Below are 19324 nucleotides of genomic sequence, written 5' to 3'. Positions count from 1 at the left end.
ACGGGTCTAACCTCTCTCCCTGGTTGTTCAACCAATATCTGGCACCTCTCGCCCACCGCATTGCTGCTCTCTGCTCCAACTTTCACTGCTATGCGGATGACACCCAGCTAGCCTTCAGGCTCCCCTCTGCCGCCTCTTCTCCTTCTCTCATCTCTGACTGTCCGCAATCCGGGAGAGGTACGCTGTCAATGATCTCTGCCTGAATGCCAGTAAGACAGAGATCCTCCTCATCGGCACACCTGCACCCACCTTCCCCGCCATTCTCTGGCCAGCCTCTCTTGGCCCTCTCCCTGCTCCCACCTGTGAGGCTAAGAAACTCAGAGTTCTCTTTGATTCCACCGTCTCCTTCTTCCCTCAAATTTCGGACGTCTCTAAGAAGTCAAACTACCAACTGCACTTCCTCAGAGGTATTCTTCATTTCCTGTCCTTCCCCCGGAAGCTCGCTGTCTCTAGAGCTCTGGTTCTCTCTAGGCTTGACTACTGTAACAGCCTCTTTTTAAATCTACCCTCCTCTACTCTCCGTCCTCTTCAACTCATCCAGAACAGGACTGCGAGACTTGTCCTTGGCCTTAAGCCCAGGGATCATATCTCTCCAGCACTGAAATCTCTCCATTGGCTCCCAGTGGCTGCAAGGATAAAATTCAAGACCCTTTGCATGGTCCACAAGGCCACAAAAAACAAATGAACGGGGACACCAGGTGTGTCAAAACTCCAGTCGTACCTGGTCAGCACCAATATATATAGGGGTACAAGAGGCCGGAGTTGTAATGCTTCTGTGAGGTGAAAAACAAGGTAATCAGACTAGCTACTGAAAGCACATAGTCACATATCTTATCAGGAAACTGTACACCAACATGGTAGAACATGAACAAATTCAATTCATATCCTATAAATGTACTGTTTCTTCTTAAAAGAATCCGTTGATGGAATCGTAAAAGTTCATAATACAAATGTAATCTAGCAAATACAATAATAATTCATCAATACACTTCTATTGTAAACAATAAATGTGTACTAAAGAAAATATCACAAGTGTGCAAATAAATCCAAAAAAAAGAACCTGCATATACCTCAAAAAACTCTCATACGCCCATCATTCACATGGCATATCCATACCAAACAATCACCCAAATCAAATTTAAACAAATTAAATGGCAATTGAAAAATCAATCAAAACTAGAATTCATATACAAAGTCAACTAATGTCAAAAATCAAATATAATATTCCAGAAAAGCAAAACGCAGTTAAATACAATTGTTAACTGACTAGGTAAATCTAGTCGGTAACTGTTATTAATAGGTTGTGATTCCTAAAATCAAATAAAAACCCAACATGTTTCTTTCCATCCCTGCCATAATCTTCAATTATGTGGAAATTCATCAAGGGTTGGGTGACATAAAAAGTCTTCAAGTGATAGCAGTTCTTGACAAATTCTGTACACTATTGTGATGTACCTTGGATGTCACCATGTAGACAATCATTAGTCTTTCTGGGTGGACAAGAAGAAAAATACATTTCTTCTTACAACTGGAGTGATGTCATCCAAGCCACAGTAGATACTGAAAATCATCACTGACACTATAGATCAAGATGGATAGTTCGTAATGAATATGGAACCCAATTCTAGGCGTGGGTTGCTGTTACGTGATCACTCGCGGATGTAGTTCATGGCCCTGTGCAAATTATAAATAGTATGCTGGGTCGAGCAAAAAGGTAATCTCAGTTATCCTCAATACTCTTGAAACTCTAATGTATATCTTGTACGAGAGCTCAATGCTGTAATCATCCCATCCGTACTGAGTGACTGGGTCAAGTGCTTCACTGGATTTTTCTTGCTGGGACACAGGTGGTTAGGTTGACACACCAACGCTTGGAGTGATGCTGCGTCAGCAAGTCCTACTACAGAGTCAGGAGTTTGTATGGTGCCACTGCTGCTGGGGACTTTGCTATGCTAGATGGGATGATAATGCCCTGCCCGTATTGGGGCCTGGGGCCTAAATACATCCAGCTTTCTCTTCAGAAGTATCTTCCTTCTCGAGCTCTTCGTCCTCCAAATCCCTGAGGGTCAGTAACTTCTCTAAGCAACGAGTTGGGGCAGATCTCTCTCTCTTCGCCCGGTGCCTTCCTTTGGAACAGCCTCCCTGCCTCTCTGAAACTTGAGCAGAACCATCTCCGGTCTTTGCTTCTGCCTTCCTTCTTCCACTGCCCTGCTGATCTCATGCCTGTAAATGCACTGGTTACCTGGCTATCTTCTGAATCATGAACCAAGGTCCCTGACCTCCCAGTTGCACACTTGCACTGCCTCCTGGCAACCCTGCACTCAGGGGCTGTATTGTGCATCCCTACAGTCCTCCCTACTTGCACTTATCGAACACCTGTTGTCTGCACTTACACCTGCAACGCCACCTGTTGGCCGCACTTTTTTCATATGTCTTGATCCTATGTCAGGCACATCTCCTCCTCACCTCCCCCCGCCACTTTTCCCCTTCCCTCTCCCTGCATTTGCACGATGTCAATGTCACTTGGCTTAGTAAGATCGTAGTCTTGTCCTCCCTTGTCCCCCCATTGCCTCGTCGCGCCTTGAAACACTTGTTTATAGGCTCGCTATAAATAAAATATCAAATCATATCATATCATTGGCTTATCAAACATACAGTATTTAGCCTGTTTCGATGATATTCTTATATTTGACCACACATCCATAGTTTTACAAAGGGGACTTTCTGCTCTTAATGCATATCTTAAAGAACACAAGCTGACACTCATTGGAGGCAAGACAAAGTTGAATTGCATCTCAAGGGTTGTGAAAACAATACATACGTTTAATTGGAATGTAGATGGTTTTAAATTACAAACCACAGCTATTATTTGTTATCTTGGATTCCAGATATACATCAGAACCCAATTCCACGACATTAGCTCTATTCCCAAAAAGAAGATTGTTCTACTGGCAGCCAAACTGAAGCGAATAAAGTAGAATACTGTTGTTTTTCTCTAGCATCAGTGGTGCGATTTTACAAGGCAAAGGTCATTCTGGCAGTGCTCTATGGTCCGGAATGTTGGCCCCTTAATGATTGGGACTGTGTTACCTATCTGGAAGGATTCCTATGGAGGAGGGTATTATCTCTACCCAAATGTATATTGATACCCTTGTCAAAATTTGAGCTATGTCTAACCTCCCTAAAAGCTTGAGTGAATTGGAATATGCTTATTCTTAATCACAAGAGATTGTGTTGTCCTCAGAGCTCCATGTTTGATTTTTTGTCCACATGTCTGTCTGTTAAATCTTGTGATCACTTAAATGAACTAATGTCTAAGTGCAATGCTAGTCAGCGTGATCTTGGAGTACCCCTAGATGAATTTAAAAACAATAGATATTTTGCAAAGGATACGTTGTGGAAGGCAGACTGGGTATTTACAATTGATTCTCTTTCCAAATATAAGATGTATAATCAATCATCCATGATTTCAAGAAAAGTAGGGTCACTTCCAGCTTATTTGGAACAGTACCCCTGCCAAATGTTTTGCGAGATCTTTTTTAGGATTTTGCCTTAAACCTATTGCAAAATGGAGAGATAGGACTATTCATTCAGGAATCCGCTGGAAACTAAGATCAGGCAGTTTTTGTAACCAAATTGGTCAGCCGGAATTATGACGCCACCTTCTAAGGGATTGAGAAGGTACCATTCAAATAAGGATACATTACTTGAAAAAATGTGTTCATTATCCAATGTTTCTATGAATCGAGCATTTTTGTTGAGGTTGCTTGTAGGCTCATAAACCATCCTAAAAAGTAATGTGATAAGAACTATTAAAACAATTCCGTTGATAAGTCGAAAAGAGAGGCTTGGGCTACATGATGTTGGACCTTTCTCCTTTGTTTCTTTTTTGTGTGTAAATGTCGAATTTCTTTTACTTTTGTAAAGGTTGAATTTCTTTTACTTTTATGACATTTTTTACCTACTTGCTTTTCAATTGTATGCCAATATAATGTTTTGTAATGGTGACCATTGTGAAAGGTTTATTGTAAAACCATATCACAAGAAAAAATAAATAAATATCTAGTTGAGCAAAAATTCATTCTGGCTTACCAACAACAAATAACTTGCATTATTATGTCATTCCTTAATCAAGAGAATTAGTAAATGCATACCTTGTTGTGCAGGTCTTCTAAGATAGTCACAGTCTGGGTTATATGGTGGCAGTTGTGTGGTTTCGGCTGGAAAAGACAAAAGTCAATGATAATGTTCCTGGAGATGTAGTTCTAGCGCTGTGATAAGAACAAGGTCTATAATACGCAGACAGGATCCTTTATCTATCATGTAAATTAAAACATATTTGACTAAACACAGGTTATTTTGCATCTTTCAGCTAAACACAGAAACTAGTAGAATGCCATTTGGAATTCAGGTCTGCAAAATGCAAGTCAATGTTCTTGCCCTGTCCTAGAGCCAATTACTCAGAATACCTGTTCACAAAAGAAATGTACATAATACTGACAGACATATGGATACCAATTAGGGGATGCCAGGGTTGGCATGTAAAAGCCCTATGGCTTCTCTAGAACCCCACATGTTCCGTGACACCTTTCACATGAGGCCTCTTGCACCCATGGGAGCAGAGATATTGGCACATTTTGCAGCACCCTGTCATGGAGGAAGCAGAAAGCAACTGATGACCATGCATTTTGTGGCACTGTTCCTGATGTTAAACAAACCCTCTAAGGGTTCCATCCAGGAAGTGAGGGAAATCGCTATGAAAGAGGAAAATAATTATCTAACATAAACATACATTATGGTTTGCCTAACTAATGGGGAGTGTTTTCATTACACATTTGCTCAGGTTGTGGAACCATGGTGATCGAAGAATGATGTTTGATGTAAAATGAAGAATGTTTTAGGCAACCATCATCATTTAAGAAAGTCTTTAAAATGGAACACTTGCTGATATTATAAAATGATCTGAGAAATGCATTCCAGATGTAACCCCAGCCCTAATGAGGCCTTTAAGACAGGGGCTTATTGAAAGATATACGCAGGGGAGGTAGAGAATGGAAGGAAGGAAAATAACTGTCAGGTCGTATCACATGGCATGCAGCCCACATCGTTGTGTGGGCAGACCGCCGTTGCAGTCTCATTCTCCTCAGTAAGGGGAAGTGACGTTGGGTTAGGGAGGGGGCTACGGGGAGTTCGGCAGTTCCTGCCTTGTATCAATAAAGAGAAGTTGCGTGCAATCCTGGCTCCCGCGTTTTACGTTCCACCTACTCGATTTGAGGGCCCCGAGTAAAACCTCACAATTGGCGACGAGGGGTACGTGATACCCGCCCATGCCAGTAGGTGACTAACTTACTTACCTGACTGTACTATGTTTTCCCACCATGGGGGCTCGGGGGAGCACAGAGCCTTGGGAGAATGGGCAACCAGACTGAACTTAGAATGAAGATTCCAAGCCAGGAGAGGACTGTTGGAAAGTGTAAGTTGGAAGAAAAGGGAAAGAGGCAGCAAAAAAGAGAGAGAAGAACTACTGTGCTCCATGGGGTAGGCAGTGGCCTCGAGCTGTCCCCCTTGGCCTCTGTTTTGCATCTGTTTTGGCCCTATGGGAAAAGCACTAACACTTGTGTCTCCGCGGACCCCTTAGCAAAAACAAGTGATTGGACTCAGAAGAGCAAAAATAAAACACATAAACCATATAACATCATAAAACAAATGGCTCGTTATAGGCCCTTTCTTCACACAATATATGTGTATATATATATATATATATATATATTTATATATATATATGAAAATAAACAAACAAACACTGGGATATAATAGAAGAATTTGAATATAAATTACATCACTGTTAAACGTGAGGCAGAAGAAAACTTAATCTTGGCCACTACGACACTGCTTTGTCCCTCAGCAGTTAGGCAAAGAGATCACTGCGTCTAACGGGGTCTGAAGCGGAGCATCCTCCCTTTCAGCGAGACTGCATCACCTGGGGGGTCCAGATTCTAACTAACTTTGGCCATACAATGCTCGAAGGGACAAAGGGTGGAAAAATCCAGTTACAAGTGGAAAAACCCAGCGCCCCTCTCTCTTGCATTCATTACCTGACCCCTTATCATGCACCTGCAGTGTGCTCCAAATCCCTTTCTGTATTCGTCCTTCAATGGACAATGCATTAACTATTCTCCGCAGTAAGTCCACTCGAATAATATTTATGTGACCTTGTTCTGCTTTCGCTGCTACTTGCCTATTCTGTGAGGCCTGCGGAACCACAGACTTTATTACTGTAAGGGGAGATGAGTGTTCAAAAATGGCTGCGCCGCGATGCCATGTTATACTGGCTTGCATTTTCACACAAGCATTACAGCCTCTGGGATTTTTCTGTCCAGGCTACATCTGTCAGTTGCAGCCTACCATCCTACAAAGTCCTGGGCTCTGTGCCGGCGCAGCCTGGGTGAAGTAAGAGTCCCAGCCTGGGGTCGGCTGGCATGGAGCGTGGCTCCAGAACTGAGGCTCGACCTGATGCCCATACGGGTTATCCAGATGCCAGACCAGATGAGACGCTGAAGATTTAAGCCCCGGGCTGCGTGAGGTGTATGGCCCAGGTGAAGCAACACTGCTGCCCGGGGCAGCGTCGCTGGGGCAAACCTTGCCATGCAATGGCCCACCCGGCCCAGTCCAGCCAGGCATGGCAGAAAACAAGCCCCAGGCTGCGTGGTCAGCGGAGGCACGGGTGAATGGTGATGATGGCCTGTGGAGCAGTCTGCCCACCCCAGGGCCAAATGAGCCAGGCAGTGAAGTTCTATGATCTCAGTGTCCGAGAGTGTGTGGAGGAGGCCACCTGCAACGCTGAGGGGCCTGCAAGGCTCACACCCTTCCCAGGGCTAGGCGGGGAGGACAGCTAACTGGAGCCTGGCTGTGCCTCCTATGCAGCTGTGACTCTCTGCTGGAGTGTGTGGTTTGTTGCAGGCACCACGCCGGTGGGCGGGTCCTCGGCAGAGCCAAGTGGAGGACTGGTCCATTTGGGAAACCCCTGCCACCCTGAAACATGAATGAAGCGCCACCACAATGTTAAAGGTATTTGTACCGCGCACCGTCACAAACGGAATTGGCACTCAGGCGGATCTGCAAACAAGAAGGCGGGGTGGGTTAGTCGGGTGAAGAGGGAATAGGAAAGTGAGAAACGTGGTGTGCTGCTGGCAGCTTCAGTTCAGTTTTCACAGTGCGCTGAGCTTTGGTGTGAATATCGGATCGATGCAAGACCTTGTGTGCTGTTGGTGCGATTTATGTGTTGTTTGTTTGTTGTTTCGGTGTGGCAAAGTGCGTGCGGTTTGCTGAGTGAGAAGATGGTTGTGTGGATTTTTGTGTGAGTTAAGTATGCAGAGATTTGAGCATTAGGTTAGTGGGTTAAATGTCCTTGCTCTCTAGATGTGGGTTACCAGTCAAATGGTCGAAAACATTTGGTCGACAGACAATTTGGTCGACACCATTTGGTCGAATGCCAAATGGTCGAATTTTTTTTTTTTTTTTTTTTTTACCCATTTCTTTTTTTTTTTTTGGGGGTCCCCCCCCAACCCCCTTTTTTTTCTTTTTTATTTTTTTTCCCCACACGAAAACCCACAAAACACATATATATATATAAAAAAAAAAAATTCGACCATTTGGCATTCGACCAAATGGTGTCGACCAAATTGCAGTCGACCAAATTGCAGTCGACCAGTTGACTGGACACCCTAGATGTGATGTTGCATGCTAATTTCCAAGTTCTTTCTGGATGTGGCGCGTGAATATCTCCATATTTCTATCTAGATGTTGCAGTGGCTAATATTCACAGTCCTGTCTAGATGTGATGCAAGCTAATATTCACAATTATATCTAAATGTGGCACTGGCTAACATTTATATCCTGTCTGGAAGAGACACAGGCCAATATCCACAGCTCTATCTACATTTGGCACTGGTTAGCATTCACACTCCTGTCTAGAATTGACGCAAGCAATCATTTACAATGCTGTCTAGATATGACGCAAGCTAATATTCACAATTCTCTCAAAATGTGGCAATGGCTAATATTCACAATCCTGTCTAGATGTTGGTCTCGGGAGGATAGCTCAGGGGCAACACGCTCGCCTTGGAAGCAAGATGACGCAGAGCAACACAGGTTTGATCCCTGAGACCGCGTTTACAAACCTCTGGGTACTAAGCTTGTTATAAATAACCTATCATAATCATGTGATGTGAGCTAATATTCACAATCCTGTCTAGATGTGACGCAAGATAATATTAAAAATTCTATCTAAATGAATTTAGCCTCACTGGGTAGCATTTATATCCTGTCTGGAAGAGACACAGGCCAATATCCACAGCTCTATCTAAATGTGGCACTGGTTAGCATTCACAATCCTGTCTAGAATTGACGCAAGCAAACATTTACAATGCTGTCTAGATGTGACGCAAGTTAATATTCACAATTCGCTCAAATGTGGCAATGGCTAATATTCACAATCCTGTCTAGATGTGACTTGGACTGCTATTCACAATCCTGTCTAAGTCTTGGGAGGATAGCTCAGGGGCAACGTGTTCGCCTTGCAAGCAAGACAACACGGTGCAACACAGGTTCGATCCCTGGGTCTGCGCTTAGAAACCTCTGGGTATTAAGGCCATTATAAATAACCAATCATAACATATGACTCTAGCTACTATTCACAATCCTGTTTAGATGTGATGCAGGCTAGTAATCACAATCCTGTCTAGATGCGGCATTGGCTACCATTCAAAATCCTGTCTAAAAGCGACGCAAGCAAACTTTTACAATCCTGTTTAGATGTGATGCAAACTAGTATTCACAATCCTGTCTAGATGTGGCATTGGCGAGCATTCAAAATTCTGTCTAGAAGCGACGCAAGCAAACATTTACAATGCTGTGTAGATGTGAAGTGAGCTAATATTCACAATTCTATAAAGTTGTTAAGCTGGTTAGTATTGATATCTTGGTCTTCTGTCTTCTGAGGGTAGGTAGAGTGTCAGGGCTTCTGGAGTAGAGCGATTGCTCTACTCCCCACACAGGCCACACCTACCTTGATGGTTGCTGCTGGTTGATGGCTGGCTGCTGGCATCCCCTACCGACACCTGCAGCCACAATCTGGAGCCGTCTCTGTTGGAGCCGCCCTTTGCCTCAGGGCCCTTAGCCGCAGGGTCGGCTGGGCAGGGGGCTGCTAAGGTGGGGTTCAGGATAAGGTGAAGAAGACCCATCAGGGCCTGGGGGAGGCGGGAATAGGGTTCATGAAGGAGCCGGGGATGCCACGAGGGATAAGTTGACCACGCAGGGGGATCACAAAGTTTTAGGGGCACCAGATGCAAACGCTCACCTGTTGCCTTGGTTCTAAATGGCGCAGGGAGCTTTGGTGCAATGGATTAGGCCCACAAACACATCAATGGCTATTACCCAATCAGGACCTGGGGGATGGCTGGGGAGGTGGAATTAGGGTTCAGGAAGGTGCCGGGGGGGCCGTGAGGCATAAGCGGACCACGCAGGGGGATCACAAGGTTTTAGGGGCACCAGATGCAAATGCTCACCTGTTTCCTTGGTTCTTAAATCAGTGGAAAGTTGAGCTTCCAAAGCCCTGACTACCTAACTCTGCATTAGGTTTATACTCAGCCATCAAGCAGGTATAGAGGATATCGGCGTGGGCATTTACAGCATGCACTGACCTGGAAGGAAACTAAGTGTACCAGTGGCAACCTCTGGTGGCAGAGAGGGCGTTTTTGCAAATAAGTTGTGAAGCTGTTGGCTATTGTGCAGGACATTAAAGGTACTGAAATTTAAATCTGTAGTTAAGGGCAGGACGTATGCAACCAGTTAAGCAGGGGTTTTGCTAGGTCTGGAAAAGATACGGGCTACGCTAATGTCAGGACTGTCGGGAATTGGGGGAGCTAGCCTTTTGGTTGTAGCCCCTTAGCTTCTATCTGGGGCTCCAACCAACACCTCTGTAGTTACGGGCATACTGCCACTGCCAATGTCATTAAAAGTAATCAAACAGATAGTGTAGTGGGAGAAAGGGGAAAACTATTGGCTAGAGAAGGAAGGAGTGTTTAGAGAATCTGCTCAATGTTTTTATCTGATGTGGGGTTTGTTTTAGTTGAGTATCCTTTACCTCAGGAATTAGATAAAAAAACAGTGATTTGGTAATCAAAGCGGGGCAAAACGTGGTCTGGAGAATGTTTAAGTAGTTTATGTATTGTAATATAAGCACACACAAGAACTAAAACCTTCCCTTCGGTGTATTGCACCTTATTTACTATCCGGAACCCAGGTCTATGGTCCATTTCCTGTATTTACATCTTAAATTGCAGGTTGCTCAGCACATCATGCCACCAGATGGTCTGGGATAGTGGGGTTGTTCCATTGTGGTTCATTTCTCGGCATGGGGATGTTTAAAGTGTGTGCTCACCTGTGCCAGGACCAGAAAACCAGGGGCTACACAGCCCTTGTGGGGAAAGGTTTGTGATATGGGTAAGTGGGATCATATTCAGGGCTGTGTAAGAGCATCTCAGTGTGTTGTGCTGGGAAGACAAAGGGGAAAGAAGACATACTGGGTTTATAGTTGTAGTGCTGCAATTGCATCACAATACTATACCCACCCCCATGCACCCACAGTAATTTAACAATTAACCTACCCAATCAGAAGTCTGTAACCTTTCCCTCCCCAGATGTTTTGGACTCCCACCACTCCTAGCCAGTACTGTCAATGGTGTTCATGGCAGTTGTAGTCACAAACATCTGAAGAGCCACAGGTTGCAGACCCATATTACATAGTTTGACAAAACATTGTTATTTCCTCCTTGCCTAGTCAATACAGGAAATAGCAGCATGCCTTTTAAAATGCATGTGTTTGCAATGTAGCACAATTTGCATTACCGCCTTACCTGGATAACCCATCATATTCCTTACTTTGGAGGTTCTATGACTGGTCCCAGAAACATACAAAGTATTTTCCTATTGTTACCCTCGGGTCACATGACCTTTGTGCCAAGGCTTTGTCCCTGTTCTTTTTTTACTGGTGCTGCACAAATTGCACAATGTCAGGGCAGGGCGCATGTCATTGTTGAAGATTTTCAGTGTAGCGGAAGGCAGAAAAACAGAGGGCAAGTTGTAAGTATGCAGAGAGGATCCCCGTGGTACTGTGCTGGGCCGAGTACTTTGGAGGATTAATGCAGGCTCCCGATGCAGTAGAGCCAGGGTCTTGTTCTCCTCAGGTTACCTCATGTTAAGATGGATTTCTGAACTCTGTCCTGGAGGGGCAGAGGTTCAGAAGGCCAGTCTAGGTAGCGATCGCGGCAGTCAAGACTAGGTCTCAAGAGGGGTGAGGGTTACTGAAAGCCCGCAATGAGCACACAAACCAAGGACACTTACAAATTACTCCAAGCAGGTGTTATATTAAAAATATAGACACATTTATTACAAGGCCTTTGTAACATTGACTGTAGCGAGAAATCACAATAAAACTCAAGTAAATCAACACATCACAATCAAATACAATATATATACAATTACCAACGAGTCTAACGAGTTAGACGCACGAAATGTGCAGACCACCTAGATGGGGAGGAAAACAGACAGTGCGAATAATAGTTAGACCCAGTCCGCCTTCAGAGGCACCTAACTAGAAGGAGCCCTACGAAGAGTGGAGCCTTGTGCTCAAAAGTACCTGCACCCGCGGGTGCCAACAGGCAAAGGGGAGTCTCCTCGAGGGGATCAGGCAGTTCAGTTCGGTGAACAAATGAAGATGAACAGAGCTCCGTGACTCAAGCGCAGCCTCCACTTTGGGCAGAAGCAGAGGGTGAGTACGGAAAGGCGTGCTGTTTGACACAGCGGGGAAAAGCTACGGGCTACTGCAGGAGGGCGACCAGTTCCTAGCAATGCTACCCACCGGTCCCCGATGCAGGCAGACCCAGGCTTCTCCGCGTCAGTTTCAGTGCTGGCAGGTTCGGATACGAGCAGGGGACATCTCCGCGTCGTGTAGATTCCGCAGCAGCAGAAGTTAGAGTTGAGGATGTCCCAAACGCAGTAAACCCGCACAGTTTGTTACAACAGCAGGGAAACGGAGGGGCCGTGTGTATTTTAGCCCAATGTACACTTCTCACTTCAGACCTGGGAATGACAAGTGTACGAATCGTGTGAGAGTGGCAAGGACTCGCAATACAGCAGCAACCCGACGGCGGTTACAGAGCAAGACTCCTGGGTAGGCTGGTCAGTCCACTGGATGGCCCAGAGACACTTCTGAAGGCTTACGTGCAGGAGATGGTGAAGATGCCGAGAATAGTTGTTCCCACTATTCCAAAGGGTCGAAGTACCAGTACAGGCCTTCTCGTTCGATCAGAGGTAGAAAGGGTTTCAAAAAGCGACAGCAGTGCAGAGGAGCAGTCCTTCAGCGGGTCACCAGGGATTCCTGGGTTCAGCCTTGTAGTTACAGGATACTTGGCTCCTGTATTCCTTTGTTTGTGAGAACTCAGAAGATCGACATGGTAGTGCTGTTTCCAGCCTCCTCTTATCCACGGTTCCCTTTGCGCCAAAACGGAGGGGACCCAATGGGAGATCTGCTCACAAAACACTCACACCATACGTGGACCTATCACGGACCATGGTGGTCCCAGGCATTCACGACACACTGGACTCTCTGGCACCCAGGATGTGTATTGGGACCAGACATCCCAGCCCACATCCTGGAGGCACACACAAGGCCTGTAGAAGCCCGCAAAAGCATCTGTGTTTCGCGGGAAAGTACATGCCCAAATAAGGAAGGCCCCGGGTCTGCTCGACCTGGGGAAGATGAAGGGGGCAAGACATTCATCGGGCAGGACAAAGAGCCTCGTGGTTTGGCCATTTTGGAAGCCAGGCCACCATTTTGGGCTAAGCGTGAGAAACGCGCTTAAACAGCCAAAAGGAGCTCAAAACACAAAGAAACGATCGCTGCCACCAGTCCCGTCCGTGATTCACTTGCACCGTTCGTTAAAAATCCAAAGAGAGTGTCTATGGCCTGTAGAAGACTAGAGACCCAAGAGAGCAGTAACTTAGCTTACAGTGCCCTCTTGTGCCATGTTGCGTGAAAGCTGCACCATGATAAAAGAACTACGGAAAACAACGTTTCCTGGTACTGACTGTTTTAAGGGCATGTCAGTTACCCCGTAAGAATGGAGCGAAAGTCCAGAGGAGTGCGTCAGAAGGCTGCACGTCTCTGGAAAAGTCTAGATCATGGTGAAAACAACAGCAAAAAGTTTAGGGGTTTCCACATGGAAGGACAATTACCCACAATTAAGAAATCTTTCCTAACACCTCACCAAAAAAAGGAGGGACTTGTGGAGATTGTAGCAGTTACAGAAGCGAACAAGTGAAACTTGTTGTTGCCAGTTTACTGCTGGACTGTCGTGCCTGCTACTCTATCGCATAGCTCCCAACTCACACGCCTTTGGCAGGTAACACTCCCCATGGAATAAGGTAATTCACCCGCTAATCGCCTTACCTTCTCATACATTTCAATGGACTCCCACCCGCAAACATCTCCTCATTTCACCTGCCCTGGGGACTTAAAAGATGGAGAGATGTATAGGGGAACTTCTGCCACTGCGTTCCTCGTCACAGCATAACAGAAGACAAGACTACTGAAAGTGCACATGCATGCCAGAATGGGGGAGGAGGCTCCGTTCTTCAACCCTCTCTCTGTCTCTGAAGCACCATACGCACCATGAGAGGTCCTCCACAAGATGGTGGGACATGCACTCTACCTCCTGTGATGAATCAAGGGGATTCTTCCCTTCTCCCTTAGGGGGAGCAAGCCCCTTTGGCACTAGGGAGTGAGGCCGCTATGTAACCCACCGTAGGGGACAGGGCAAGCGGGATCCCACTCAGTGTGGTTCCCCCTTCTAGGGACAAGGAATGCCCAAAGAAGGATAACACCCCACCTTCCTTTCCCATAAGTGTGACATGATTATTGGTTGCTTGGGAAGTGAGCTGGGCAATTATGTGCAGGGCCCCATTAAGGTGGAAGCCTCATTGTTTCTGACATGTATTTGTCATCACCTTCTTGTGGAAGCCAGCACCAAGTTTCTTTTTCCCTTCCAGGGAGGAATTTAAAGAAGGATTAACATGCAGTAAGGGAGAAAACATCTGCCGTAGAGCAATAAATGTAGGCTTGCAGAGTCGCGCAGAAGAGGAGCCAATTATGAAGCAGACTCAGTGGTGGGTGGCGACCAGAGACAGCGTGGAGAACATTGTAGCATTGACGAATGCAGACATTGAGTCAGAAAGGGGCCTCGGTGACAGGAAGCATCACCACCACTGAAAGCGAGAGGTACCAGCGTCCTGGAGTACAGATGTCATTGCTCAGAGCAGAAACAGAACAAACTAAGGGGCAAGAGAAGCCCACAGCTTGTGAGGGACAGACTGAGAACATACCCCAGAACGGGGTGAACAAAAGCGAACAAGCAAAAGGGCCAGAGAAGCCGGTAGCCCATGAGGGGCCAGTAACAAGTATACCACAGGAAGGGTTAAACGAAACCGAACAATAAACTAGGCCACAACTGCAGAGAGCCCACCCAGGTCTAAGAAAAACATCAAACCACTTGAAGGTAAATGTCATTGAACCAGACCAAGGAAGCCAAGTGGCTATCCAAGGACATCAGCCGTGAGAGCCCAGGACATCCCAAGAAAAGATATTCTTCGACTTGAATGGTTTGATGAGGACATTGTTTTGAGCACAACAGAACTTTGAGAGACATTCATCTTTTACATTCTTTGATTTTGACACACAAGATTCTATCAGAAACCAACGACCACTATTTCCCGGGGTGTAGTAAACTTTAATTGAGCCATAGCCTAGGATCTTTCTATCTTCTTTTCTATAGAACAAAGTAGCATTAGGCCAACTTTAGTTTGTGAGTCATCCAAAAGCACCTTTTTGTTGTGTTATAGCATAGAGAACTCATCTTATAAGTAGGCATTAGAACCGATTTTTCTTTACTTAGTTAAGCAGTGTTGAACAATGTCTCTCTGTCCAACACCTCTGTCTGACCTACCACACTCGCCATTACCAAACCTAGAGGAAGCCTGAAGACCTGGTGCAGCAGGCAACTGCCCAGGACCTCACTGAGGACCTCAAATGCAAGACAAGCCTACTGAGGAGGAGAAGAAGGAGAGACCATCCAAGGGATGCAACATTATTAAGGGATAGCTCCCTGACATCTTCGAATATGTTTGGGAAAATCTGAAGTAACCTGACATTGTGGAAGATACACAAAAGACACAGAAAGGACTGTTTCAGAAAGTATGATACTTTCAATGTACATGACACCAGTCCTAAAGACCATGGAAAACATATTAGGCAGAGAATGAAAGGATTGTGGGAGGTGATCCCAGGATTCTTGCTAAAATATTGCCTATGGTGCAATAGGCCAGCCGTCGGATACCATTCATGTAGATTCCTCAAAGCCCAACCATTCAGAAGGTGGATGCAGCTCTGAAAATAGCCTTCTTTGGTGCCATCCTGTCATTCAGTTAAGAAATCTACTTAGGACTTTCAGACGCTCTATGGCAGGGTGGATACTTTTGGGGATTGCTCTGACATCTTAGTGCACTTGGAGCAGCAATCATAGTTCATGTGATACACTGCTCAACTCGCACAAGCCCTCCTCGTCCTGTTAGCCTGCCCCCCATATCATTGGCTGCCTCTTTGCCTATCAGCCAATCATAGCCACCGGGAGGCAGGAGCCGGCCTCTCCTTCGAAGGCCCACCTAAAAGGCCCTGTCTGTGCATGTGCATGACTGGCCGAGGATGGAGTGCCCCGTAATATTCTACAATCAACGATATGTGCCATGAGCCTGGGTGCCTCATCCACACGCCCCTGGGCTATGGGATCCCCTCATCTGCTATTAATGCCATGATTCCTGCCCCTCATGTCCCCAGCCCTCCAAGATGTCAGGCTGGAGCCAGGCCACGATCACCTACATGGCCCTCAATGGCCTCTCCATCCTTCCAAAGACCCACTTGGAGTCAGACTTGGCGCTTGTGGCACCAGACTCACTCACTCCCATAGGATAACATTGGAGATTTGACTTGTAGTGCATTGATGGGGACAAGATGGATGCCCCCACATATTTCGGTTCCCAGAACTGCATGTGCGGTCTAGTCTTTTGGGTGTGGTTCAGCCCATGGACACCTGGGATACCCAGAGACTATTTAAGCCACGCCCAGGCTGAGAAACATGCTTTGTGTTTTCTGCATCTGCAGCGTGACACTCACCGTGTTCGGATCGGTCTCCAGTAGGCCTGCATCTTTCTTCTGCGCTCTGCTCCTGCAAGAACAAGAACACTGTTAGGAACAGCCTTACCTTGCGGCACTTCTGCCCATCATTCATCGCTTCTTCTGTTCTGCGGGCATCTTCGGCGGTGTCATTCCCATCCCGGCACGCCGCTTCCTAAGGAAAAGGCAAAAGAACAGAAAAAAGGCATTAGTAAGCATTCAGCAAATCTTCGCTTATTTTTAAAGACTGTACGAGCTTTAAACGCTTACCTGAATCCCAGCCGCTCTGGGGGAACTCTGTCTCTAGAACTTCTCATCCATCTGCAAGAGGGAAAAGACATTCCCGGTTAGCATGGAAACATCTAGAGGCGCCACATACCCCGCTTACTCACCGCATTTCTTCTTCATAACCAGCATCCACGCTGAAAACATCACAGCACCTAAAAGACACAGAATAATAATTCAGTTCAATACAAATATGAAAGGGTCGCATCGCGCTCTCACTCACCTTCAGCGCTTCTCATCTCAGCAGCATGCCGCCATCCCCGGACGCCGGCCATCATCTAAGGAAGGAAAGGAATGAAGTTAGAGAACTGTTCAAAAGACTCATTATACTTACCTGTCGGACTCTTGCCAGTGAAGTAACAAGGCAGCAACAAGCCCGCATCAATCAAAAGCAGGACAGAGAGCACACTTTCCAAGAATACAAGGTGAGCTGTGGATCAAAGGGAAGGGTTGGACCCCGGGGAAGAAGGGGTTCAAGCACACAGAGACAATAGGGAGTTAAACTTTACCAATCCTGTGTTTCAGGACCAGTCTCCAGTCGAGTAGACTCCAGGGAAAGGTTGAAGGTCGTAAGAGGTCAGAACAGGCTGAGTGACGTCCCCGTGGATACCAGGTGAGCGCTACAATTAAGTGAGTGCTGACCATTGCCCTGTTTGCCTGCCGCATTCTGGTCTTGTGCCACTCCTGCCATTCTCACTAGTCTTTCACAGATGGCATTTCTCCCTTGCACCACATGGTCTTAAACTCTAACTTTCTCATACCTTCCAGAGTTCTCACTTCCACTGTCTATGACATCCTGCATTGTTATGTTCTTCTAGTTAGAAATCGAATTTAGGTGTGCTCATATCGTGCATTTGTTTTGTTCTGCTAGTGAGAAATCGAATTTAGGGGTGCTCACATCCGGCATTTGTTTTGTTCTACTAGCTAAAAATACAACTTACTCCCTTTCCCTCTGTACTGTTCAGTTTTTTGTTCACTTGTTACCCCCCTTAGCTCCCACTGCTTTTCCCATTCCTATTGTGTGCTTCTTTTGTGTGCTTCCGCCCCCCCTGTCAACTCCCTACCCTGTGCCTCAGCTGCTCAGCCTGGTTAAGCGTACCACACTATGTGCCTCCTCACAATGGCACTCTCTATCCCTCCTATCTTATCTAACTGCTTCTCTATCTCCTATCCTTCACCACTCACTAAGTCTGGTAGGAAGAAACTTAAGAAGGACACACTTGTTTCCAGCCCAGGCCTTCCTATCGCTGACCCCTACGTTAGTGCATCCGCCATAGAGACTCTCACCGACATCCTCTTTGTCGTTCCTTCTCCCGACCTATGGACTCTACATATGGTCGCTCTGCTCTCTCCCTACTCGTCCTCACGCATCAGTGGTGGCACCCGCTGGGAGGTCCTTCTTGCTTTCTTCTCGTCCCCCAGGATAATCATAAATTCCTTTCATTTTTCATTATGATTTGAAGCTAGCATTGCAGACATTACTCCATTATTTTTTTCTTTTCTTTTTCTTTTTTTTGGAGTGGACTGTGGACTTTCCTCCATTTTTTATTGTATATAGTTTTTTGTGTGTTTGAGTTTTATTAATAATTTGTGAGATTTTTGGGAGGACATATTTTATTACACATGGACATTCTTTGGATTTTGATTTTTACATCGACATCTTTTCATATTATGAAAAGTGGCAATTGGTTGGAGTTCTCTGGTTCGGGACACATATATTAGCCAATCAGGGCCACTCTTAGTGTACCCAATCAGAGCGCTCCCTTTCGTCCAATCGCGCTTAATATATCACCCATCCAGGAAGTCCTCTTTCCTGCACTCACAAGAATCCGCTCGTCAGGACACACGCACTTCCTAGCTGGATACGGCTTCAGGTAAGAGTGGGGCACACTTGCCATGGGCCCCCCCCTGACCCGGCACCTCGACCATGATACTAAGGTCGCGCTTCAACCCAGTCGGGACCGCTTAAACCCCTAGATGGTTGCACCTACGCCACGGGTGCAACTATCATTTCCGCCACTCCTCTGACCTCCCGGCACCTTCGTAGCCGCACGCCACTGGGCTCCCGTTCCAACACCAAACCCTAGCTGTCCGCTCCCCTCATCGGGGAGCACACAGCCGCCACGCCATTGAGGCCTCATCCCTTACCGCAGTTCACATGCGCCCTCACGCAGCCGCCCAACGGTTCCCCCCTTGGACTGGACCGGTCCGGCTCATGCACCAGCTACCAGGCTCCTCCGGACACCACCCCACACGGTCACCGCAGACCCCCCATTCTGGGAACCAACTCGCCCCTCACCCAGGGCACCCCACTGCACCAACCGTGAGACACAACGTGACATGCCCAGGACCCTGTAACCAGGGACTGTTAAGACCTATCCCCTGCCCACTTCCCACCTGTGCTGACCACATAACTGACAGGCCCTAGCCTCCCTCCCAACTGTTCTTAGGAGCCCACCAGGCTCTCCACCAACCACTAATGGCCATGATGCCTCTAGCATGACCTTGGAAGCCACCTTTTCCGGCCTGGCAGACCACATGCCGACCAACCTTCGGTCTCATCCTACTACCGAACTTGGTAAGCTGATCTAACCATCTCAACACATTGCCTTGAATCTATTGGCTCCAACTTTGAACTAACGAACATTCTCTCTCTTCTCTTCCTTGGTACTTTGCTCATGTGTTTTCTTAACAAATGTAACTAATGTAACTATCTGTCATGATTTTAAAACGCGGGTTAAATGTGTTACCAAT

At 46.4% G+C, this 19324-nt stretch overlaps 1 protein-coding gene across 1 annotated transcript in view; it reads right to left on the bottom strand.

The window, feature by feature from the left end:
- LOC138488333 (uncharacterized) overlaps positions 1-19324 on the bottom strand; it is a 478649-nt gene that overhangs the window by 221651 nt on the left and 237674 nt on the right. The window contains exon 5 of the mRNA XM_069615227.1: positions 4155-4220. Within this exon, the coding sequence (XP_069471328.1) occupies positions 4155-4220 (66 nt within the window). The remainder of the gene's footprint in view (positions 1-4154; positions 4221-19324) is intronic.

The sequence above is a fragment of the Ambystoma mexicanum genome, chromosome 9, assembly GCF_040938575.1.
Source record: "Ambystoma mexicanum isolate Mex_15411 chromosome 9, UKY_AmexF1_1, whole genome shotgun sequence".
In the NCBI taxonomy this organism is placed as follows: Eukaryota; Metazoa; Chordata; class Amphibia; order Caudata; family Ambystomatidae; genus Ambystoma; species Ambystoma mexicanum.
Note: the sequence above shows the minus strand (reverse complement) of the source record. Positions and strands in the feature narration are given on the sequence as shown.